Source organism: Cryptomeria japonica, chromosome 3, assembly GCF_030272615.1.
Source record: "Cryptomeria japonica chromosome 3, Sugi_1.0, whole genome shotgun sequence".
Taxonomy (NCBI): Eukaryota; Viridiplantae; Streptophyta; class Pinopsida; order Cupressales; family Cupressaceae; genus Cryptomeria; species Cryptomeria japonica.
In genome coordinates this window covers 427,097,435-427,123,066 of record NC_081407.1, presented here as the reverse complement: position 1 = coordinate 427,123,066, position 25,632 = coordinate 427,097,435, and the positions used below count along the sequence as shown (strand labels likewise).

General features: G+C 37.0%; 1 protein-coding gene across 2 annotated transcripts in view; it reads left to right on the top strand.

Annotated features, from left to right (window-relative positions):
* Positions 1–25,632, top strand: part of LOC131070423 (preprotein translocase subunit SCY2, chloroplastic) — a 241,574-nt gene that overhangs the window by 98,023 nt on the left and 117,919 nt on the right. For both annotated transcript variants that reach the window (XM_058005936.2, XM_058005935.2), the window contains 2 exons: positions 23,437–23,516; positions 23,669–23,758. In XM_058005936.2, the coding sequence (XP_057861919.1) occupies positions 23,437–23,516; positions 23,669–23,758 (170 nt within the window). The remainder of the gene's footprint in view (positions 1–23,436; positions 23,517–23,668; positions 23,759–25,632) is intronic.

Sequence of the window (25,632 nt, the reverse complement as noted above, 5' to 3'; positions counted from 1 at the left end):
TACTTCGCCAAGATAAACTACAACTCCGCAGGAACCGATGCAATCTTCTGAGGATGTTGGAGGATTTTCATATCGAGAAAGTACATTTGAATACCCAACACGGCGCAATCCAAATGACTATCCACAATCGAACTTAGCACGAATTTAGGGGGCTCAGACTAACTTTACACTGCAACTTACAATCAGCAAGATGCAAAAAGTATGAACCATGGAAATTCATCAAACACCATTACATTCTCCATTGAAATCAAAGCACTTTACTATTTCTAATCTAAGCGAGGAAGGTGAAACCATGCAAGCTTTGAAAAAATAATTTAAGTGGACACCATCAGAGAACAATGTTTCACTATTATTTTCTCAAAAACTTATCGCAACAATTTCATACAAAGCTCCCTCCTTTACAAATGAGGGGGTCACCCCTTTATATAGGCCTCGGGCCATGATTACATGCAAACCCTAATTAGGGTTTTCCCTAAAAGATTTTCCACACATGATGCAACAAGGTGGGAATCTCCAATTAATAACCCATCACGCCCATATACAATAAATTCAAAAGTACCCAAAATAGCATCCACTACGCATTAAATGCACCACCTCCTTCAAATTCGCCCAACATGTGTTGAATATTTATCCATGCAAAAATCACCCCATTATGTCATAAATGCTCCATCATTTCCACATGCGGCGGCTGCATGCAAAAGGAATCTGCCATAAATTCAACATGCAATGACCAGGTTGCCATTTGGTCAAATATTCCGGCAATGAATGTGCCACCATACTGCCATGCGTTCAATAGATCCTCGCCATGCAAATGGACTCTGCCGTCGTATATCCGCTCCTGCACATCTGGAATTGTTGGAGGGAAAATTCGATTCAGGAAGAATTTTCTTGAAGTCTCCTCAACTTTCCTTGCTTGAAGAAGGTTTTTTTATCAATTCTGCACATTTCCTATTTTTTAGGAAAATTTCCAAATTGGGGTTCCATGGTCCAGGAGAGAGAAAATTCTCCTACGAATCCAAATCTGTAAAACTTTTGAAATTTGGATGTGATTTGATGCCCGAGAATGGATTTTTCAATTTTTTCCCTGGAGGGGAAATTTCTTGTTCAATTCCTCCCTGATTCCTTCCTTGCCTTAGAAATTTTATGTTCAATTCATCCTTGGGTGTATTTCTTCCTTGCCTTAGAAATTTTATGTTCAATTCATCCTTAGGTGTATTTCTTCCTTGCTTGGAATTTTGTCCCGAAGGAAGGAATTTCCAATACTTAGCCATTCATCTTTCTTGGAATTCTGCCCTGAAGGAAGGAATTTCCAATACTTAGCCAAATTTTCACCTTTTTCAGGAACTCTGTCATGAAGGAAGGAATTTCCAACACTTAGTCAATTTTTTACCTTTCCTGGAATTATGTCGTGAAGGAAGGAATTTCCATCACTTAGCCAAATTTTCACATGTCTCCTTTTCAACATCCCTATTTTTGGGGATCCTCCTAAAATTTAGGAGCCAGGTTCATTGGATGAAGAATTTCACCCCGATTCTGAATCTATAAAAATTTCCATATTTGGCCGGGATTTGATGTCTAAAAATAGCATAACTGAAAATTCACCCGAGGGGAATTCTTCTTTTTATTCCTCCTTGACTCCTTGGATTCCGTGCCTTAGGCAGAATTTTGAATTCTTTGCTTGGACGAAATTTTTTTTTACCACGCCAAGGATTCATGAATTTTCTCTCTGTGAATGACTTCTTGGATTCAGCGCTCCAGCCCAGACCTGGGCGCATTTTGGCTCTGTCCATGGAGAGGTGGATTATTGTACTTGTGAATTCATTCTTGGTTTTAGCGCCTGTTGACGTGTATTTTATACACAATCATACACAAAATAAAATACCAATAGGCATCTTATCCTCTCTTGAGAAAATAGTCTCTAACTGCTGAAGATCTGCATAAAGGATCAGTTAGGTAGACTCCAAGGTTCTTTTAGTAGGGTCTCTACGTGTGGACAAGCTTCCAGCGGTATGATGTGATTTGCTGTTTCCTCCAAGGGGCCTTACGTATTCCGAAAGTTCAAAGATTTTCTAAACTAAAGAAACTTTCAAAAATAGCAAAAGGAGTAGGGTTTAAAAGAGGTCTAATCTAGCCTAACCCTATGAATGACTTAGTATGGACGAGACTTGGCAAGATTCAACCAACTTCAATTTTGCCATAAGATAACAACTCAATTGAAATTAGTGCGATCTTCTAAGGTAATAAAATGATACTCAATACATCAAAGATCAAGGACACTACTACGAAGGTACATATCCAAGATTCAATAATGATTGAAGATTAAAGGACTCAATGTATTCTCCAGTCGACCACGCAAGGCGTTCCTACAATCAGCAAGAAGCTAGTGGTTTGGATTACGAATCCTACCAAATATCAAATCTCACACTTAGTCTTTCAAATTAACAAACTACTTTGATTGAGCACGATTCAAGTAGATCAAACAACCATGAAGATAACTCTAGAAATTTGCAACAAAACACCATAACTTCAATATTTTATTGATTTCCAAGTCATCATGTACAACAATTGCTTGAATTTCTCTCTTCAAAGCTCAATCTTACTACAAAATGAAATTGCTTCTAACTTTAATCTCTCTCAACTATTAACTCTCACACTATTCCACTATTTCTCTATTATCTAATGAAATGAAAAATGGGGGTATAAATAGCATCCCCAATTACAATGAAAGGTCCAGATTGAAAGTGAATCAATGGACAAGATCATGACACCTAAACCCTAATTAGGGTTTGTTACAAATGGCCTCCTTTTTACTGAACAATATTAAATACATAGCCAAATATTAAATTTGGCACAAAAACCTAGGAGGCATAAACCAATGAGAAATAAGATGTCATGTCATCTGTAACAACCTTTCATCTAGAATCTTATTCCCTTTCCAATTCTCTTTCTTAGCATATGCAATGAATTTTGTCACGATTCCTTCGATTTCTGCGATTGGAATCTCGGGAAGATTCTTCATACTCTCTTCTAAGTGGATGACCTGATCGAATGCATCTAGAAGAGCCGCGTCCCAAGTAGATTCAAATTCCTTCGTCCTCTCAATCAGGAGCATGATGGCGAACATCTGATCATACTGTTCATCTGTAACATTTGCGTCCTTGCAAAAGATGACCTTGATTCTATCCTCTAGTTCCTGCATTTCCACATCTGTCTCGACCTCGATCCTTCTGCCAAGGATGGTACGAAGTACCTCAAATACTCTGTCCTGGATCGGATTGATCACCTCCTCAACTTGGCTACATCTAGTACTGATGTCCTCAAAGAAAACATTCTTCATATGGAGTAAGGTTGACCAATGAAACAAACTGTGAGGTTCTCCATCCAAGATCCTCTCCTGCGCTAAAATCTTCCTTGATGTGTGTCTAATAACTTTCAAAACAGGAATGATAACGTCCTTGGTATGGGCGAATGCAGCTACTGTTATCATCAAATTGTGGATCATCTCAAGAACCTGGATAGCTTGATGAATAAACTTCATCATCCTTGTTACAAACTCTACAGCCACTGTATGAGATCTATCCATCCAATTACTTGTACGTTGGACCATGTTCCTGAATCTTTCTGCTTCATTGATTGATTGAAGCGGCAATGCTTGTAATGGTGATCTAACTGGATCCTGACGTCCCAAAGGTTCATTGATGTGACTGAAATATGTCCTCCATGCACCGACCTCTCTCTCAAGCTTTCTGTTCTTCTCCATTTCTTCTCTAAGCTTGTCTTTCAATGCCTCAAATGAATCGGTAGCATCATCTAGAGTCTGCTCTGCTGTAGGTGGTCCTAACTCAAAAGTCTATATATCATATTCTTCTGCTAGGATCTCACCTTCATATTTGTCTACTGCCGGTGTAGCTATCTGCAATTTTCTGGATCCAGTCTCATCTCGAATCATCTTGGACATCTTGGTAGCCTTCTTCTTTTCTGTTACTTCGTGTGAACGTCCAACAAGGCTCTCTAAATCAATTGCATTGTCTTCGTCCTCTATTACGATCACCTTGGTTAATCTTTCCTTCAACCAATCTGGGATAATCGATCTTGTTTCTTGAACTTGAATCTCTTTATGCATTATTTCTTCTTGTCTGGGAGGAGATGTTATTTCATTGTCTTCTTTGTCTTCATCTAACTCATAGTCTTGGAGAGATCCATCTGGTGAACCATGCTGTGCCTGTCCTTCCTCCTGTCTATCGTTCTGTACCATCGACTCCATGGATTCTTCCACTTGAATTGTTCTTTTCTCAGGTCTGGAAGAAGTACCGGATGATCGATCTCTGTTATCCTCTTGTTTCTTCTTGGAAGACTCTCTCTTTCCAGGTCTCTCTTTCCTCTTTGAACCTCTTGAATGGAGATTGCCCTCACTGGCACATCGAAGGTTACCTTCACCTGAATTTCTAGGATTAGGATTGCCTTCACTCACACTAGCTCCACCTTCGGCAGGTTTCTCTTCCAAAGTGAAAGACATAGCTATGCCTTGTTCTCTTAACTTCTGATGCTGAATGTCAACCCATCTGCGAGTACAAGACAAGACTGGTGCCACCAAAGTATCTAAATCCACGACCTCGGGCTCATTCCAATCTAACCTTATTGTTTTGCTTTCTCGATCATAGGAAGACTGGATATGTCTGCCACTGTCCTGAGCTTGGTCGGCCACTCTGTAAATCCTGCATTTCCTGATGAAATCCAAAGGCAATCTAGAATGCATTTTTCGTTTCACTTCAAGATCATCTAAGAGGTTCATCATAAAATCTTCGATCTGATACTCATGCCTAAACCTTCTACCGACCGTCTCCTCTAAATGTCCATGTGGATCAAAGCTTTCTCTCAAAACAAAAGATGAAAAAGAATATAAGGCTAACTCCTTCTCTGCGTCATCCATGGCTAAAGCATTAGGACATACCTCAACTGAATTACCCAAAATAATGGGTACTGGAACTCCATTCTGATGTCTGTGTCTGAATGCCTTCACATATGTTGCCAACTATCTTGTTACTTCAAGTAACACAATTCTGTCTGTCGGATATCTCGGCAACATGTATGGTGGTAAAGGACATCCATGCACTCTAATATAAGTGGACTTGGGAAACTGAATGAACCAAGCACCGTACCTCTTTATGAATTCCTGTGCATCCTGAGATAACCTGTTGTGAATTCCACCTTGCAACGTCCTGGTGATGTTCATCGTGAAAGTATCATTAACCAACTTATAGTTGCTCCCTGGCGGATGATGCAAGTAGGCATAGGAATCACAAGCTCTGACCTCGCCGGGTCCTCTTCCAATCACTCCTCTGTGAGGTAGTCCTGCGTATTCAACACTCCTGATCAAGGCATAGATGACATATGAACTCATGTGGAAGGACTTAGTAGCCTTGAGTCTCCTCAACTGTACGTCCAAGCAATGGCTAATCATCCTAGCCCAATGTATTGTACCTTTCCCTTGAACAATCACCTGGATGAAGTAAAACATCCACTTCTCGAAATAGAAGGCATGAGGGGCTCCTGTAACTCGGTTGAGCATGGTAATCAAATCTCTGTACTCCTCCTGGAAATCAATCCTGTGCGGTGTGTTCGGGACCTTGCTCAGACGGGGACGGCTTTTGAGTAGCCAGTTCTTATTGATAATGCTTAGACAAGTATCTGGATCATCTTCATACATTGATCTGGCTCCTTCTATGCTCTTGTATATCATGTCCCTGTGCTCTGGAAGATGGAAAGCTTCACTTATAGCTTCCTCTGAAAGGTATGCCAAAGTGTTTCCCTCATTGGACACGATCGTTCTGGACTGTGGATCATAGTGACGGGCACACTCGATCATCAATTCATGGCACTGAATAGCTGGAGGAAAGCCGGCCGCCTTAATGATACCACTCTCGATTATTCTCCGGGCGACAGGTGATGGCTTACCAATGTAAGGGACTTCTCGAAACTTCTTCGTGTTGAAGTTCCCCAAGTTTGTATCTCCAATGTGGCTCCACTTCGACACGATCTTAGTCTCCACTTCTTCAGTCTTTTGATCTTCTTTCATGAGAGCTGAGCGACTGGTGGATGCTCCCGCCTTCGGGGTCGCCATACCTACACAACATTTTATTATGAGAATAGATTTTGCAATGAATAACATAGATTAGAGGAGAAATTTTAGGAAACTTCATGATAAGTCTTTGAGTTATCATTTCCTAAAATAAAACGATTGAGCTAGGAATTCAAAATTCAAAATATTAAAATATGACGATCAACAAATAAAACAATAAAAATCAAATCGCCATACCTCAATAGAGAGATAACTCTAGAATGCAAAAAGACAAAATTCGCCTAGGCAAAATTGAGGTATAAATAATCTTCAACGTTATCTCCTCAAGAAAATCAATTTCGCCACCTTTGTCTTTGACGTGATCTTTCAAGTTCACCTTTGGCGTGGTCTTCAACTCTTAGCAAATTCGCTCAAATGAAGGTCTTTAAATATCGCACCACCTTTGACTGCCTACGCCACCTTGGATGGAATTCGCACCTCTTCAAACACACTTCGCACTATCTTCGTTTTCCTCAATTCGCATGTAGAAGGATAAAAATAATGATGTGAAAATAATAGTTTTCACCCCCCTATATATAGCGCTTGCACCTCCCCATTTACTAAGGCCGACTTGGTAAAATATAACAATTTCAAACGATTTTTAAATGATTTTTTAATTAAATAACAAGGCCGACCTCCATGTATGAGCGCTCCATTCGATCTTAATAATTAATTAAATGCCTTTCGTTTTTTAATTTGTAAATTTCGATTTTTAATTAAGGCAAAATAATTAATAAATGCCTAACGCCATATTAAATGCTAATTAAATAGGATTTTCAAAACTCATCGATCTTAGCATTTAAAATAAATTTAAAAAGGTTTGTTTGGCGCCAAAAATTTGAAAATGAAGAGGACGTACCTCATCGCTCTGGTCCCTTGGAGAGGGACAGGAGCGATCCAAGATTTTTGTCATAATTCTTGCAATTTTAACGTTCATCTCCTTCCTTTCTACGTTCAATATCGATCATTTTGTTGGGTCCTTCGAATTAGATCGTCATGTATGTGAGCATGAGTGTCTTTAGATGTATCATCGCCCTTGTCCCTTGGAGAGGGACAGGAGCGATCCTAAGGTTTTCGCTTGATCTTGCATCTTTAATCTTCGAACTTCCATCGCAAGGTGAATAACATCATTGCTTATTCCTTCTACGCTCGTTCCACTTACTTTCATGAGGTGTTTGGATGTTTAGAGGATCATCGCCCTCGTCCCTTGGAGAGGGACAGGAGCGATCCATGTCTTTCTCCTTAATCTTAGCAACTTTTAACTCCAATCTTCGTTGTGATGTCTTCCAAACGCCGTCCTTTACCATGCCCATCCTCGCCTTAACTTAATTTCGAAGGAGTATGAGTGTTTTTGATGGGATCGCCTTGGTCCTTGTCCAAAGGACAGGAGCGATATGGACTCCTTTAGCTTGATTGATAACGTTTGGACGTTCAAAACTCTTGCATGTCATCCTCAAAAGACGTCTTGAACCATTTACAACCTTGTGAAGCCTTGACTCAACGTAACTCTTGCATGAATTGATCAATATACTCAACATCGCTCTGGTTCCTTCTTGAGGGACAGGAGCGAAATTCATCATTGGGAGCTTGTTCTTGTTTATTTCAACTTACAATTATCTTCAACGCGTGTAATGACGTCCTTTCGATCCTTGTGGTAGCTTGATATTTGCTTGTCTCTTGAAATCTATGCCTTAATGGAACTATCGCTCTGGTCCCTTCCCATGGGACAGGAGCGATCTGGGGTCTTAGAGCGCAAATCCTTCCAACGTGACGACCTTGATGCTTGTGTTTGATTAAAAATGTCTTAAGACGTTCCTGCCACCTTGTTCCTTGTCTTGGATCGGTCTTAAACTTGAGGGAAAGGCAACACACTCACTGTATCGCCTTGGTCCCTTGGAGAGGGACAGGAGCGAACTTGCTCTTGTGGTCTTCATTTCACCTTGTCACCTTCAAAACTTATATTCAACGGGTTCGTAATGCGTCCTTCCATTCATTCATGCCTTGGGATCGATTGAAACTTGGCAAGAAGATCGTTTATAACAAAGATCGCTCTGGTCCCTTCCTGAGGGACAGGAGCGAACTAGGCATTTTGGGACCCTTGTTGACATTTTAAAATATTCAATTTATATTCAATGAGTTCATTTCACCGTCTTCCTTGCCACCAAACATGGACTTGACTTGATCTTGGCCTGGATTTTACTCTATGAAGAATATCGCTCTGGTCCCTGGGAGAGGGACAGGAGCTATAATGTACTTCGCCCTGGTCCCTTCCTGAGGGACAGGAGCGATTTTAGCATTCTGAGTCATTTTTCTTCATATTTGCACTTCAAATTATATTCATCTGATAAAACATCTTCCTTTGGATCTCTTCAAATCGTCAAGTCGTCAAAATCTTGCAAGGACAAGGCAAAATTTGATTTGTAGCTCCGGTCCTTCACTGAGGGACAGGAGCGATTTTGCTCTTGGAGGCATTTCTGTGTTTATGAAAATCTTCAATCTATATTCAATGGAAAGATCTCGCCTTTCTCCATTACTTCCAACTCGAAATTCATCTTGACTCTGCAGGGACAGTAAGATATTTGAAAACGAGCTCCCGTCCTTCACAGAGGGACAGGAGCGATTTTGCTCCTACAGGCCAAAATAACATGATTTTACACATTTTAACACTTCACAAGGCGACAACAAGTCATTTCCAATGCCTAGGATCAAAATCAAAAAAGGTCAAAATTTGGTCAAAAATATTCGATCGGACAAAAAATTCACATTTCATCTCCAACACTTAGACAAATTTAAGCTTTGCATCAACATTCCAATTGAAAATTAGACCAATCTGGCGAAATCATTGCATTCAAAATTGCATCCTAGAAAAGAAGCTCAAAGCTCTCAAAACTGATTGGATTCTGGCTTGAAAAGACGTTAATGAAAACCCTAAGGCTTAACCCTAAATCCAGACAACTGACTGACTAACAAAATCCTAAACGAAGCGAAAGGCGAGCAAAAAGAGGGGGTCCCCATTTTCAATGGGGCGATGTGTGAAATGGTCACAACAGCGCCCCAGCCCATACCTAGGCGCATTTTGGAGATGTCCATGGAGAGGCGGAAAATTGCACTTGTGAATTACTTCTTGGTTTTAGCGCCCTAGCCCATACCTGGGCGCATTTTGGAGATGTCCATGGAGAGGTGGATTTTTCCACTATTTCAGGCTCTTTGTCAGGATATATATATGAAATATAACATTTAAGTATAAGAAAGGAAAAAGACATATTAAGTTATATTTCATATATACTTTCAGGATGTTTGAGAGTGGTTTCAGGCCCATAGGAATTATAATGCAAATTCTGGATTTTGGAAGATCTTCCAAATTTCCAGACTTAGTCAAATTTCAGGCCATTTTCGGATCAGGATGACATTGGTGGATTGATGTGAATTTCTGGACTTGGATGATCATGCTTGCTTTCCTCTTCTGGAATAGGAGATCCAAACTTAGCCAAATTTTGACCACTGTCTGTGCTGAGATGCCACTTTGGGATTTTGAAGGTGGATTTTCCAGACTCAGAACAATTTTGTGCCTTCCACTTCAGGGATGATTCTCATACTTAGCCATTTTAGACCCCTGCCTGTCTGCTTTCAACTTTCCAAATTTAGAAGTGATTGTGCATGTTGATTCTTCGTTGTCTGCTAGCTTGATCCTGCCACAAATAGACTTTCCCGAAATAGAAACTTTCCAAAATGTCAGAGTTGGAGCCTAAAACAGGATGCAGGAATGACTTACTATAAATAGAAACTTACTAAAAATAGAAATTACTAAAAATAGTAAGTTTGATTTTTGGCAAAATGGCGACATTCCAGGACTCGGAAAAATCCCTAAAAAATAGGGACTTTCTAAAAATAGAAAGTTGCTCCGTTTGGGCTCAAATTTTATTGGGAGGTCCCTTGAAGGGTCCTGATTCCAGTCGTATGCTTAGTTTTCCCGAAACCCTAACAGGAACCCCTAAAATCTAGGACAGAAGGCAAAAACCCTAAAATTCACAAAACGAGTCCTAGACTTAGCCGAATTTGCTCAAACAAAAAGCAGATTTAATTAATATGACCCCCAAACACTTGCAAAGCAGATAGACTGACGAAACTGCTGCGAAAAGACCACAAAACGCAAGCCAAAAAAAACGGGAGGGCCTAAAAAGAAGGGGGTCCCTATTTGCAATGGGGCGATGTGTGAAAACGTCACAACACATAGCTTGCCGAAGTCTCTATAGATGAGGTAGTTTCTACACATGACGCAACTAGTGGAAGTGGCACTCCATTTGATTGTGGTTCAAGTGGAATCGAACCAAATGTTGACCCTTTCGATGAAGAAGAATATGAAGACTCTTAAATATTAATTGTAATTTTGAATTTTTGTGTAACAACATTTTGAGACTTGAGTAATTTCATTTTTTGCAAATTAATATATAGATAGTTTAAAAAAGGGGGTTTTTATTCCAATATTTTTCAAAGAACTTGAAATTTTCCAAAATTTTTATATTTTCTCAATCAAATTAAAGGAGTTGCCAAGGATTGAAATCTTTTTTAGTAAAGGTTTATTTTCTGCTTTGTTGAGTAAAGTGGTCGATATTTAAAATTTAGTAATGCTTGATCCATAAAAACTTATTGGGAGAAATTGTAATAATTTTCTACCAAATTGCATCAGGAGATTGTTTTGTAGAGCATCCTCTAATATTTAAGGATCTTAGTAATTAGTTGCCTCTTCCAACAAAGCAGTAGACAATGAGGATATGGTTACTTTAACTGTAGTTAGTGTACAATGTCTGTTATTATGTTTATATTGGTTATCTGGCTATGTATTAATTGTTTGTAAGCTTCGGGTAGTTATAAGCATTAGTTGGTTGATGGTTGTGTTCATCTTGGCAACCGTTGGGTCTTTCAAGTAGATCGTGTATTGTTAAGGAAAGCAATATGATCTAGTTGAAACAACACTGATCCTTGGCTGATCGTCTTTGGTCTTCTTTTGTAATAATTTCATGTGCGAATAAAGATATGTTTTACTCTTGTATTCGCTATGCATTGTCATCTGTATTATTAATTTATGTATTTATTTTATGAGATAGAGCGGTAAACATTAACTATTAATAACTTGCCACCCTTTTATGAGACTTTTGTAGAGTCTTTGAACTTAATGGTGGAAACCAAAGTTTGACCTTGGACAAGGTCATTCATACTTGTTGTAAAAGGAATGATGGCAAAGAACAGATGATTGAAATTTCTTTTGGGAGTTTAGAAAGTACACTTCCTACAAGGTTTCAAGAGACAAGTTATAGCTCTCATTCTTCACCTTCACAATTGTGGAGAAAGGTATAATGCTTCTATTTAAAAAAATTTGGCATGTGAAGAATGATTGTAGGAAACGATAATATGATATATCCCACAAGCTAAAAAATGAAGTTAATGTGGTAGATACTATTGAGGAAGACCATGTCGAGGAGTTTGCATTGATGGCTCATTTAGATAGTGTTAAAAATAGTTGTTGGTTCTTTGATTTAGGTGCATATAGACACTTCATGTGTTGAAAGGAATGTTTATGTAAAGTTCACTATTGATCACAGCCATAGGAATTTTTTTTTTCTTGGTGATGGCAAGTCTCACACAATGATAGGGATAGGTAATGTTAAGAATTGCACTCAATAATGGCGTCTTACTTTAAGAAAAAAATTTGGTATGTTTTAGGATTGAACAAAAATTTACTTTCTATAATCTAGATTATATTCAAATTAGTTTGGTTCTTCATCCTCTTCAGGCCCTTGATAGGGGACTTTGGGTATAGAAAATCGTAATGCTTAAGCTCATTTTTTTATGGTTAAGAGTGCATTGTTTGTGATGTGAATCAGGATAAAGTAACTACCGTAGGCATTAGGCCAAGCAGTGTGTACAAAAGCTTGTACAAACTTGTTGATTCTGTTTTCCATGCTATATTGGAGGAATTGTGGTCTGGTCATAAATACAAGGAGATCAAGACTAAAGCTAGTGCCATGGTACCATTGATTGATAGACTATCTAGTTCATGGGGTGTTCCAATGTGTGAGCCTTTGGGTGGTTCTTCTCCATTTATGCATAAACAATGTAGAATTGAAAGTTATCCCATTCTGGCTGAGGTTTATCTCATGCAAAGTTCATCTCTAGTTGAAATTTGGTCTTCATAGCATTTGTTTGTTACGCCTTGAAGGCCCCAGTAGTACTTCGAAGGTGAGCTAAATGACAAATTCGCCAAGTTAGATGCATCACCTTGGAAGACATGAAAACAAGTCACTAATTTCATAGTACAGAAAGTTCATTTTGTTCTTTCTGCATATCATTCTCTTGTGCCTGCTATCATGGAGATTGCTTGTGCAGATATTTCTTCCTGTTTTTGCACATGTCTAGGCCATATTGTGATTTAATGAATAAACCTCTCGATCTTTTTGTTTAGCCATTAAGAGCGTTTAGAATGTTAGTTTGATATTATATAAAGTGTAATGAGTAGTGGATAGTTTGTTACAACTTTCACCTATTTCTACCATTTAACTACTTACTTTTTTTAGCATGTACTCAATAGTATAATGTGATGTTCTCAACCCAAGAAAGCACACCATTTCCTCTCAATCCCATTCTTCAAGTTTTACCAACAAATATCCCACATATGATCGAGAAATTGATGACTATAGTCTTTGGTTGTAAGCTTCAAAACACTGCTTGTTGGGAAAAGAGATCATCATGCATTGGATTACAAACTGTTGTAGTCCATGTAGATACAAAAAAACAACCACAAAAGCAATATCAAAAATATTATTCATATTGTTAGCAATTCCACTTGAACGTCAAGCCTAATAAGAGAAGTGCCAATAGAGTGGTAGAATATTTGAGTGAAACCTAAGTCCAACCTTTTCTATATTTGTACAAAACAATAAGCTTTCTTTTTATGTAGAACATTTCTTACAAGTGGAAGATGTTATTTTATGTTGTCCTCAGTGTCTTTAGCTTTTTGGTTACATGACTTGAGGTTTTTCATTGGCTAATTGAGAATCTCATCCCACCATCTATAGGTTGAGATGGATCATTATATTCTTTGCCAAGACTAGATTTATTGTCTTTTCTCCCTTCAAGAGGTGGAGACCGAGGAGCATTTCATTTTCAAATGTTCCATTTACTATGAGATTTAGGGACAATATTATTGCCTCTATATAGAGATAGGCAACAATCTTTCTACTTTCGTTAGATATCTGGAATAACGGTGCTTGGCCATTTATCTATGACAGACTGTCACCCATCAAGAGATCCTTGTAGGGGGTCTCTAGTAATCCTAAAGCCTTGAGGTTGATCGCATCCTTTTTCCAACACATCTAGGAGAATGGCAATGATAAACGACCTTTAGATTTTTCTGCTTCACACACTGTCATAGATATAGTTGTTAGATGATGTCTCTCACAACTTCTACCTTAGCATGTTCCTCCTCATCATTGCAGTCTACTTTTTGGTGGTGGGGTTCTAGTCCTTGATGGCATAGGTCCACTCATCTTCAGCTACCACCCCAATCATGTGGATACATATGACAAGCTTTTTCACTAATACAGTAGTTACTTTGGCCTTGTATGTTAGATGTTATTCTAGGAGTTTTCCTTGCCCCACCTTCTTGGCCTTAGGCACTCTCCAATGAACACTATTAGATCTTTTATCAGCCCCTTCACGGTGACCGACAATTACTCTACTAACTCCAGTTTTGGCCTAGAATATGATATTTGTTGGGACCTTATGTCTCTAGTACTCATCAGCTTATGTCCTTCAGGGTTCTTGCTTGCACTACTTGGCTATTTGTATTGGTTTCTTGACTACCTATATTGATGGTCCCCTGCTGCCTTGGATTTTTTTTTGGTTCTTTGCCTTTTTTGGGGCCTCTCTAGTATTTTCCTCGTAGAAATTTCTTTGTAAATTGGTGTACTCTTGAGTCCCTATTGACCTTCTTTTGGTTATTTGTGGACATTATATAATCTCCTTATTTCTTTTCTTTCTATTCTCTTCATGTGTGAACATGAAAGCAACACTTTGTTTGAATTATACATTAATACAAATCTGATTCAGACCTTGTATCTACCTGTAGACATTGCACGATTTTTAGGTTATGTCACTTTCTTGTTTGCAATGAATTCTTGTATTGTTTGGGACATTTTTGTTGACTGCATAAAGATTAGGGCTAGAACTTGATATGGGAGGTTCACTTCAGCAAGGTTGTAGGTGATTTTGGAGTAGAAAAGACACTAGCCCTATTGAAGATATAACTGTTTTGATCTCATCTGAGATCTGTTGTTGTGAAAAACATGTAATGGAGTAGCATTTATACAATAGCCAAGATGGGTAACAAGAATCAAAGAATCTGTCCCTTTTCTATTATAAAACAACCCTTGGTAGTTGGTTCACATAGATTTCCTTTAGGTTGCCTTATAAATAAGCATAGTAATGATTGAATCTCTGTACATTACTCTCTTGATTCAAGTACAGTGACATGAACTAAATGCCCTGTCTGAGCCAAAGACTTGACCCTGAAGTGCCCAAGGTTGTTTGCACTACTCTCCCTCTCTGATGAGGCTCCCCAATTGAGCATAGTAATGAGTCTATCTATGTTATAGTTGATAGATTATCAAAGATGATAGTATTCTCATGTCATGTAAATTGCCTATCTTGGCTCTACGAAAAGCTCACATTTACTTTTAAAATGCATGGTTTCAAAATGGATTACCAGCTAACATCATATCTAACTGGGATACAAGATTCTTGTGCCATTTTTGGAAAGCAATTTGTTTAATTATGGAACAAAATTGACAAAATATACCAGTAATGGATAGATGAAAGTGCAAAATATCATGATTATCCATGTACTTTGAATATACAATTCTAGAAATCACACATTGCATGAAAGTTTACTTTTCATTCAACATAGCTAAAACAGAGCTTTATGTAATGTTATGTGGTGCAACTCTTTAAAAGTTTCATATGGTTTGCAACATTTTTTACTTATTGATTTAGCTTATCCTATTCAACCATCTACAATGGTTGATAAAGCTAGGAAATCTATTGAGCACATATAACATATTGAGCAAGTGCAAACCTTTTTGCAGAAGCTTAACAACAAATGCAAGCAACACTATTGTCAGCATTGAGTGCCACATATCTTTTAGGTGGATGATATGGTATGGCTTTGTTTGCAGAAGGTAAGAGCCACATTACCTTACTGCAAGATATGTCCTGTTTGGTACAGTCCATATATTAGCACAAAGAAAGTTGAAATAATGCAGTTAAGGAGAATATTCTAGGAAAACTTTGTTCGCATATGGTTATGAATGGAGAACTATTGTAGTCCTATAATAGAAATGAATCGTATAGTTGAGGTTAGAATCAAAAACATTAAAATGCATGAGATTCCTCTCAACTAGATATTCAAGGCAAGTCGGTAAACTTCTCAAGAGAACTGGCACACAATTTTCCATTCTTTCACAACCTGTTTTAATGAGCACTTACTCTTATTGCAATGTCATTATTTCACATCACATGCCATTTTCATGCCTAGCTTCAGGACCTCTCCTAGAGTACATGGTTAATCTGCAAATCTCTAATTCTTCTGCGTTCATGTCACACAGCTCCTATATTGTCTGCATTCGTTTGTAGTCATTATAAAACATTTCCAAAATATCATTAGATAGAGGATACAAAGTGATAGTAAGCATGCTGATTTGTTTCTTATAACTATAAGATGTCCCTTCATATACTTGCAATATGACTTTTATTAAAAAAAGTCAGTCAAATAAGCACAGGTAGGCATCTTATGGCACACATCTGGTCTTGTTGATTTTATATGGAGCTTTTCCATACTACAATCTTGCAATTTATAGTTCTAGCTTGGTATCTTCTTATTCTTGAATCTTTCTTTTCAAGTAGCACTTTGATCAACATTTGCACTCTACATTTGCAATTATCTTTGTTTAAGTACATTGTCCCACGGGACACCTAGGCACTGAATCACTCATCCCATGTTCTTAGTGGCTACTTGAATTTATCTCACAACATTTCACAAGAAGCCTTGTTTTTATCTAATTTGTGGTTATAGTAATCCAATCTACTCTTATATTAGTTTGAACCATCCAAAACTTGACATAATTAGAAGATAATTAATTGCGAAGTTGTATCTCTTTAGTAGCTATTGATTTTGCATCTTTTGGGAGGAATGTTTAGTTAATTGATATTTGATTTTTCTATTTTGAGTTGTTTGCACAAAGTTTGTTGGTATGTTGAAATAATTAATTTGATAGCTTTTGCCATGTAATGTCCCCTTCTCCGCAGTGATTAGTTATGTTGGCCGTTAGCCTAGTTTGGAGGCCCGTAGGCTAGTCGCGGGCAGAAATTAGGGTTTCCTATTTTCTAGGAGGATTCTTTGATGTTTTCAGGGGCTATATGTGGGAGTTTGGATTCTGGATTGCTTCTGGGTTTTCAGAGAGCCTCAGGATGGTTCGACATGCATCTGCATCGGGTGACTTTTAAAAGACTTACTATTTTTAGTAAGTGCGACGACTGCTCAGAATGTGGTTAAAATCACTTTGGAAACACTTACTATTTTTAGCAGTATGCTATTTTTAGTAAGTACTATTTTTAGCAGTTCTATTTTTAGCAAGATGTCAGTAGGCTTGTTCAGATGGCTATTTCCGACAGGTCAGTTCGAGTAGTTGGTCTTCCCTCATTTTTGGTGCTTTTCTTGGCAAGGGTTCCTCAGCTCAGTTCAGTGACTATTTATGGCAGGGCAATTGTCTCAGCTTGTTTCCCCATATCCTTGGAGCTGGTTTTGGCAGGTTCAGTATTTGATGAAAAATGGTGTTTTAAATTAAATTATAACTTAAGGCAAAGGTTGGACGATTTATTTAAAAGGGGTTGCTTAAGTTATATTGATATATAAGTCTTTTCCTTAATTATATATTGGGTGATTTATTGTTGAGGAAAAATACTTTATAAAGTTAAATATTAATATGGCAAGATGGACGTCTTATGGAGAAATAAGTTAATTTTATAATATATTCCACTTATCTACCTTGGATGCCACATTATGATTGTATTGTCATTTTTATAAAGAATATTTGCTCCTATGAGAAGGTCGATTTGGAGAAAGGAGAAATGAAATGTAATTTCAAAATAATGTGAAGTGAACGTGCATTTGGATTTGGCGTTCATTTGGAGGGAATGTGAATTTGAATTTGAGCCCTCAAAATCTATAAATGAGAGTGTTGGGCTTCTCATTTGGTATCTCAGACAATTTACATTGTTATGCTGTCGGATTAACTCCAGACAATCATCAAGGGTGAATACCTCCTAGGGCTCTTGACAGACTTCGAGTGTGAGACATCACTCCTAGCTGTGATTGAATCTTCTGAATGTGTGGTTTGATTTTAGTGTGCATTTTCAGATTTCCAGTGGTGTGGATTTCACTGTTGCTGGTTTTTGGTGTGGCTGTAGCACGTTTTAGCTCATAACTCTTAGTTCGTGTGTCAGATCATTCTGGGTAGTGACTCGTTCTCTTCCTATACCACAGGCAATCAAGTTTGTAAGTTTGTAGAGCTTAATGTTGAGTACTTATTTTTTAAATGCAAATCGTAGTTCTTTCCTAGTCGTACTATGCTGGGCTGCTTGGGAATGCGTGCATAAATTCATTTGGGGGTTTTGGGTGCAGTTTGTTGGTTCTAATCTCATCACCTGTCTTGTATCTCTCATTTGCATCCGTTTGGGGGTAATTTCATTGAATGTGAATAGAGTTACGAGCATTTTTGTGAGTTTCTAAGCTGCTGGTCTGTGTGTTTCCAGCACATGGGTTGCATATCAAAATCTGAAATTTTTTTTGTTTGGAGTGTTTCCTTGTGTGGAGTTGGTTTTAGAGTGTGTGGGTTCTTTGGAGTGTGTTTAGAGATAAGTTGAGTGTGTGGGGAGTGATTTAGAAGTGTTTGTGGGGATTTAAATGTTGCTGGTCTGTATTTCCAGCCTGCTGCTCATTCATATCAAATTTAGTTTTTGGGGGTTGAAGCTGGTTTTCAAGTGTGGGTCTATTGGTGTGGTGTGAAGAGTCTTGGTAATAAGTTGCAGCTGTTAGTTTGGGTTTTGACATTTGAATATCCATGATGAATCATATTGTAATGCTTGTTAGTAGTACTAACAACAATTTATTTGAACTCTCTTAGTCCCAATGCATAAGTGGAAGAGGCTGGCCTTGCCGCCTAGTTTGGACAATGATTCTAGTAATTTTGTAATCCATGTTTGCATTGTAAAGCTGATTAGTAGTACTAACAGCTATATACTTGGATTGTTGTTCTTTGGCCCATTGCATAAGTGGAAGAGGCTGGCTTGCCGCCTTCCTATCTATTGTAATTCAGTCCTCCCGTTGAATAAGCGGTTGAGTTGATTGTAATCTCATTTTCAGTCCTCTTGCTGAATAAGCGGTGGAGTTGATTGCTATTTCATTTCTAGTCCTCCCGTTGCATAAGCGGTAGAGTGATTGTTCTTCAGTTCTTGCATCATCCTTGGCTGGTTTACCGCCAAGTGATTTTTAATATTCTCCATAAACCGCTAAAAAGTGGAAGGGGCTGGCTTGCTGCCCAAGCATTGTATTATTTCCAGTTATTTGAAGCTAACGATCCCGTCAACACCGTATGCTTTCACCTTCCCATATTGGGCACTTGGTGATCAGAAAGTGGAAGGGTTACAATTTCAACATTATTGTATCTTCATTTACTAACCTTAACAGGTTGTTGTTGTGATTGTAACTGTAAATGAATTGAAAAAAATTGTGGGGATATTACATGCCATTCTTGTGGTTGTCCTTGGCAAAGTTTGAGTTTTCTATTGGAGTTTGGGTGCAAATCATGGACATGGTTCTCTACTATGTTTGCTCATTAGATGGTTGAAGCTTTCCGCCCTGATTTTGAAAAAATGTACTAATAATGAATCTTGTTTCCGACGATTTCTAGTGGACCTAAAGGGATGACCCCATGCTTGATTTATAGAAAAGAAGAATGATGGTGTGGTAATGTAATTGGCAAGCCGAAGCACAAATTATAAGGAAAGCTAGGTGCTCTAAATGTTGACGGCTAGGGCATAAGTAGACTAATTGAATTTTTTGTATATTTCAACTTGAAGACGTGACATGAACTTTTTCAAATTGCTGTGTAGTTTCAAGGTAGGTATATGGATGTTGTCCAAAACCATTCAAAATGCTCTTTTTGCTTCATGATTTGTTGATAATTTTTGGAAGTTCAATTTTGATAAATAATAATTTCTGATAGAATTGGATTGGAAATATATCTATCTCGAATTAGTTAGCTTTTTTGACATTTTTGATAAGAGGATGATTATCCTTAGATAAATTTTTTGGGGATGTAAGATAACATGTTGGGCTTCTGTCTATAGCCGGAATTTTTGAGAAGAATAACCTTGATGTAATAACAATCACTTATACGTTGTAAAAAAGTATTGAAATGTGTACTTGCACAACAATGCCAAGTTAACCTGGGCAATATTTTGGATGCAAGCGCCCTAGTTTTGCCCTTATATTTCAACATACATGTGTTCTTTTGAACACGTTTCAATCTTTTTTCTAAAACTTATCCAAATAAATGTCATTGAAAATCTCCCTTAATCGTATGCATATTCTCATAACTTCCAAAATTAATGCCCAACTTGTTAATACAATTTATTTGACACAAACAAATTAGTAAAAAAGGTTCTGATGTTTTGTTAGGATTTAATTATGTAGTTTTTGAGTCAAGGTCATTGACCCATATTTAAGAGTAGTGGTTCACACAAACCCATCTCGCATGAGCATGATGATACACTTAGCACTCTTTGCTTCTAGGCCATGCTTAGAACAAGTGTTTGGAGTTCCTAGGAGGTCACCCATCTAGTACTACTTTGACTCAAGTGCGCTTAACCATGAAGCTTCCCTAAAGATCAAGTGCATTTAGCTTGCTATCCCTTTTGCAAAACCTTTAGCAAGTGTTGTACCTTATGAATCATTCATCTTTGATGGTGGAAAGCTCCAGTTTTAAGTGGTCCTTAAGTACTGGGCGATATTTGCAGCATTCAAGAGATTTTATAGTACTACACATAATTTGGCTCATTTCTAGACTCATTTGTTGATTATATACCACTTGAAAATCCCTAAATGTAATGTCTCTATTTTCTGGTCCATTCCAACATTCTTGAAAACTCAAAAATTTATTGGAGAACATCTGCTTTGTCGAAAGGAAATTTTGATAGTGGTAGTGAGTTCCTGGAGCCTAGATGTGCACAACGGTTTTTTTTTCGTGTGCGAACCCAACATTTTGGGAGCACTCCAAATGCCTTGGAGAGGTCCATCATCGTTGGATAGTGCCAACTTTTCATGGACTAAAGTCCTATGCACTTAAGTAGTTGGTTGAATTATTAGGACAATTTAATTGGCCTATTTTAATATTTTTCATAAGACCTTGAGATGGTTTAAAAGGGAAAATTTATGAGAGTAAAGACAATTTATAGTTAATTATTTAAGAATGTGTTTTAAGTGTGAGGCTCAAGGTGTTGAAAAGTGGTCATAAGGACACTATGCTATTTTATTAGGGAAAGGATGCATTTTTTGAAAATGCAATGAAAAAATAAAGTGTTTTTTCAGAAAGCAACCGAAACACCTTTTTGAAAAAGCATTTTTGCTTTTTCCTAAAATAGCTCTAAAAAAATTATAAGAGAGTTTTCAAAAAAGACACTACATTCTGTTTTGGAGTTTTTCCATTTCCCAAGAATGAATGCACGTTCATCTTCTCCGTTTCCTAAGGACGGAAACCCTCTTAGTTTTCTGAGCATTCTCATCTAGGGAGTGACGTTGGTTTTTATTTGGCATCATTTTCAAAGCAATAGTATTGGGTGAGCTGTTTAGAGCAGATCGTTGTGATTTCTAGGCCTGGTATGATTTGTTTCAGCAGCCTCTACAATTAATAATATTATTTCAGACCTTTTTCCATCCTTTTCTGAGGTTATTTTGGCCTTAATCAGGTCCTTTTTTTGTTCCAGCTCTACATGCATAAGGTGTTAGTCATTTTATGGAATTTTTGTTTATAACTTAAATGTTTGACAAAATGCTCATCTACAATTTTTTTGAAAATTGTATGAGTTTGGCACAAATATGATTGTAAATGAAAATCATTCATCATTATAACAATCCAAAAGGTATTTCTTCATTTTCTTTCATTTCCAAGTATTTTCACTGTAATTGATCCTTGCATGGTAGTACTACATGATCCCATATATTTTTCTATCATTCTCCACTCTACATTGTGTGAATTGGAGTAAGGGGCGCCGATTTGCTATTTTGGTGCTGATGCAACTTCATTTGCACTCACTATCAGCCTGTTTGGCTCTAGCAGCTCTATGATTGTTTTAAATTGTAAGTCAGTTGGCTTGCTGCCAACACTTATCAATTAATTTTCCTTTGTTCTCATTCATATTCTGTATGCTCTTGCCTTAACCATTCTGGGACCTAGGTGATCAGAAAGAGTAGAATCGAGTTGATTGGGAAAAAAACATTGGGATTGGAGCTAACATCCTGTGGGGGTTATTACATTAAAACACCTTTAATATACCTAAATAAACTATACAAGAGTAAAAGCTAAAATATTATAAAGGAAAAGGTCAATTTATAGGAAGAAGCTAACTCAATGTTATTATGGGAGGATATGATGGAAAGGCATTAAGAGGCTATATAAGGGAAAAGTGGGAGATAAGAGCATGAATCATATGAACAACGAACTCGACCTGGATCTAGGTTTGAACCTGAACTCGGGCGGACCTGGTTTGGGCATGGGGTACAAAGTGCTGAATCCAGTAACTCAGGGTATCAGTGATATATATGCGTAAGAATAAGGAAGGTTATAATGTGTTAGTAAAACACGAGGAATGAATTACAAGACATATATAAGACATTGAAGTATATTAATATGTGATCTTATGTAAATTGGTCTATGCATGTTTGTGTGTATACAATTTTTTGTAATTTGGTTTTTACTTGTTGCATATCTAATTTCTCCCTTTTTATTGCATCACATTGGGGTTTACTATATAAAACAAATCATAAAACCTTGGAGTCTAGTCTAGGCTATTCTGTGAATAAGTGACCTCTTGGGACCTGTTGAGGCTTAACTCCTATGAGTATCACCTCGATGCAATGAGTAGCTAACTGGACCATTCATGCTCTTCAGAGATGGGTTTGTGTGAATCACTACTATTGAAATGTAGATAAATGAGTTTGACTCAAAAACTACACAATTAAATCTTGATAAAACATCATCACTTGATATGTTGTGATAAATACCTCCTACTTGTCATTGGTAGAAAAGATGTTTATTTGGTTTTTGGTTAGCTTTACAAGGGAGAAGCATCATCTTCCATTAGATTAATTTTCCATACTATAGTTCTAATATAAGTTTATTCATTAAGAGTTTGTCTTGAATAAATATTTTCTTGAGTTCCACTTTAGGATGCCAAGAGTTCTAAAAATTGTATTTCCAAGTTTCTAAGTTCTAGTATTTAGTCTATTTTTTGTGGTAGACCGTAGATCCAGTCTTTGGATTAAATACACATTGTATTTGATGTATTGCGTAAAAGAAAAGAATCCTCATTGGTGGGTGTATTTACTTTTATAATGACCAGCAACAATTCTGTGTTCTTACAATTCTTAGTATTGGCTTTGCCTGTGGAAATGTGGTTGTGTTATATGTGTTTTTACACGTCTTACTCTTGGTGCTGTCTTTGTGATTGTGGTTATCTGCCATCTCATCTTACAGAAAGGTCTTTTGATCAAGGGAATAACTGGTGGCAGTAATTTTTCTTTAATCATTTTGAGTAAGTAAAACGAAATAATGGTTCCTGTATATTGTTTGCCTTTGCATTGAGTTCTCCAAATATTTTATTATCTGCTTGGTACTATCTTTGTTCCTCTTACATGAATGCCACGTATGATGGACAAAAAATTGGTCCTGATGTGGCAGCTTGTTCACTTAATTACCATTACATGTATAACATATACTTCCATCTCTTTGATAGGATCATGCGTATGTTATGTTGCATGTGTGTTAATTTCATTGTGGTAATTAGTGATAAAAGCAATTCACATACTCTTGTGGAGCCATTGTCACAGTATGGGAGTTTTAAATGAAACATTTATAGGACTTGTAGAGACTTATTATGACGTTTTCTATTACTGGCTGACCTTTTCTGATATTTGTTGATCATTGCAGCTGCTTTGCTATTGTCTCCCCTCTCTTATTAGGGAACGGAAGGAGGGACTAAATTGGAATGAAAAAATAAAGAGATACATGTATGCACAATATTTTTGTTGAAATTTCATAATCAAGTAGTCCTGTCTGCAATAATTACTACTTTGGCTTATATACACGAAGGCCTTATATGATTCTCGTGTGCCACTTCAAGCCATTCTAAAGCTTGCCGTTTCATTGATTGTGATTGAAGATGGTGGATGTCACTGGCAGTAGCAATATTGCAATCACTAGTATTTGCATTCCTCTCACTTCCATATTCAGTATTTGCTGCTAGTCATCGGTATGTAGCATTTGATCATAACCAATTTAAAATTTTTTCGTCTTTTTGTGTTCTCTAATTTGCTAGAGGAGAAAGAGAGAATATGCTTGTCTCAATGTTGGTGCTACTTTTGTAACATTTTATATTTTTGAAAATATTGTATCTACTTTATAAGTGCACCAAGAATAGCTGAAAGCAAAAGTTTAGGATAAAGATTCTAGAAGGGTGCCAATTAAAGAAAGATGTGAATATGGATTGCTTAAGATAAAATTAGTAGCTAGGTTTTAGGAGAAGTAATTGTAATCCTGAGCCTGTGTGCTTCTAGAAGGATTCCAAGTAGCAGTTGCATAGAATTAAAGATAATCAAAGCTAGATAAGATTTAAATCAGATTGGATGCAATGTCCCCTATTTATAGGCTGTCAACTCTAAAGGGAAAACAAACATTACTACCTAACATATTACATTGATTCAAAATAAATAGTTAAAGTTGCTCATAATACAACTCAATATTGTCATTACTCCAGTCCTAATTCCAAATTCTTCTGTCTCTCAATCCCAGAAGAGGGCATTGGCTGTCTAGGGCGCTATGACACCACCTCCCTCATTCAGCCCAGACATCAGGAATCCCAGTCCTTTTGTCCTTGGGGCTCTTATATCTTGGAGTGGATTTACTCTGCCTCTCCCTAACAGCACCCATCTTCCTTGGGGATTAGAAGAATCACAAGAGATTTAAGATTTCTGACCAAGTTATGGAAATGTCATTTTGTATTATGAATATTATAAGTAGTCTTGATATTCTGAATTATATTACTGTTTGTCTTGTCATTAGGTATTCCAGATTACATAAAGTTTAAGTATTATCTAACATAACTGATTTAAAATTTGAATTACTTTATTCTGTTATTAATGTATTCAATCTGATTTATGTATCTGAACTACTTTTTTCTGTTATTAATGTATTCAATCTGATTTATATATTTGAATTACTTTAATCTGTTATTAATGTATTCAATCTATTTGGAACCAGATTACACACATATTATATATATATATATATATATATATATATATATATATACTTGATATTTTATGCTTAAGAATTCATCATGAGGAGCAGCATATGTACCAGTTCTTAATAGTTGGACCAGATTATTGCAGTCCGTTTTACTTGCTTTTCCCTTCCTTCAATATTATCAGACATTTTTCTTTCTCTTTTTATTCCATGATGTCTTTGGTAAGGTGATCGGTCTTTTTAAACTTCTCAATCTAGATGTCTCTTAGAGAGGGTCATGATTGGTCGTTGTTCATGCCTTTTTATTATGAACCGGTCACATTTACTAATGTTCTAACTATTAACATTGATTAAGACTTGGGGGAATCGATGAAGTATTTAAGACTTTAACAAGTCTGATTCCCCTTAGAAATCTTCATTATTTAACTAATCAATGATTACTTATTTAAACATCACTATAATGGATATTTCAATATAGAGTGATTCAAATATGCTGCTAATAAATTAAAAAATGATTTTAATAAGTTATGAATATAACAAATTCAAGTTATTCATTTTAAAAATAAGAATAAGTGTAAAGATAAAAATAAGAAGTTTTAGAAATCTAGCTAAATTGATGTAGGGATATTACATTGGAAGCAATGCAATTATAGTTGAGTGGTTGCAGGGGAGAAATCCTTTATAAATCCCTTTGTATACAGTTTGTAACAAGCCTTTTCCCTCTGGTTTGGTATGTGAGTGCTTTTATGTCTTGCACATCTATCTTTTATGAACAACCGCTAAGATTCAATCAATAGTTCACTGGTCTGTTTTAGGGTATTGGGATTCTTGTGTGCTTCGAGTGAGAGGTGTGAGGACTGATATGCTGTTACACAGTAGTAA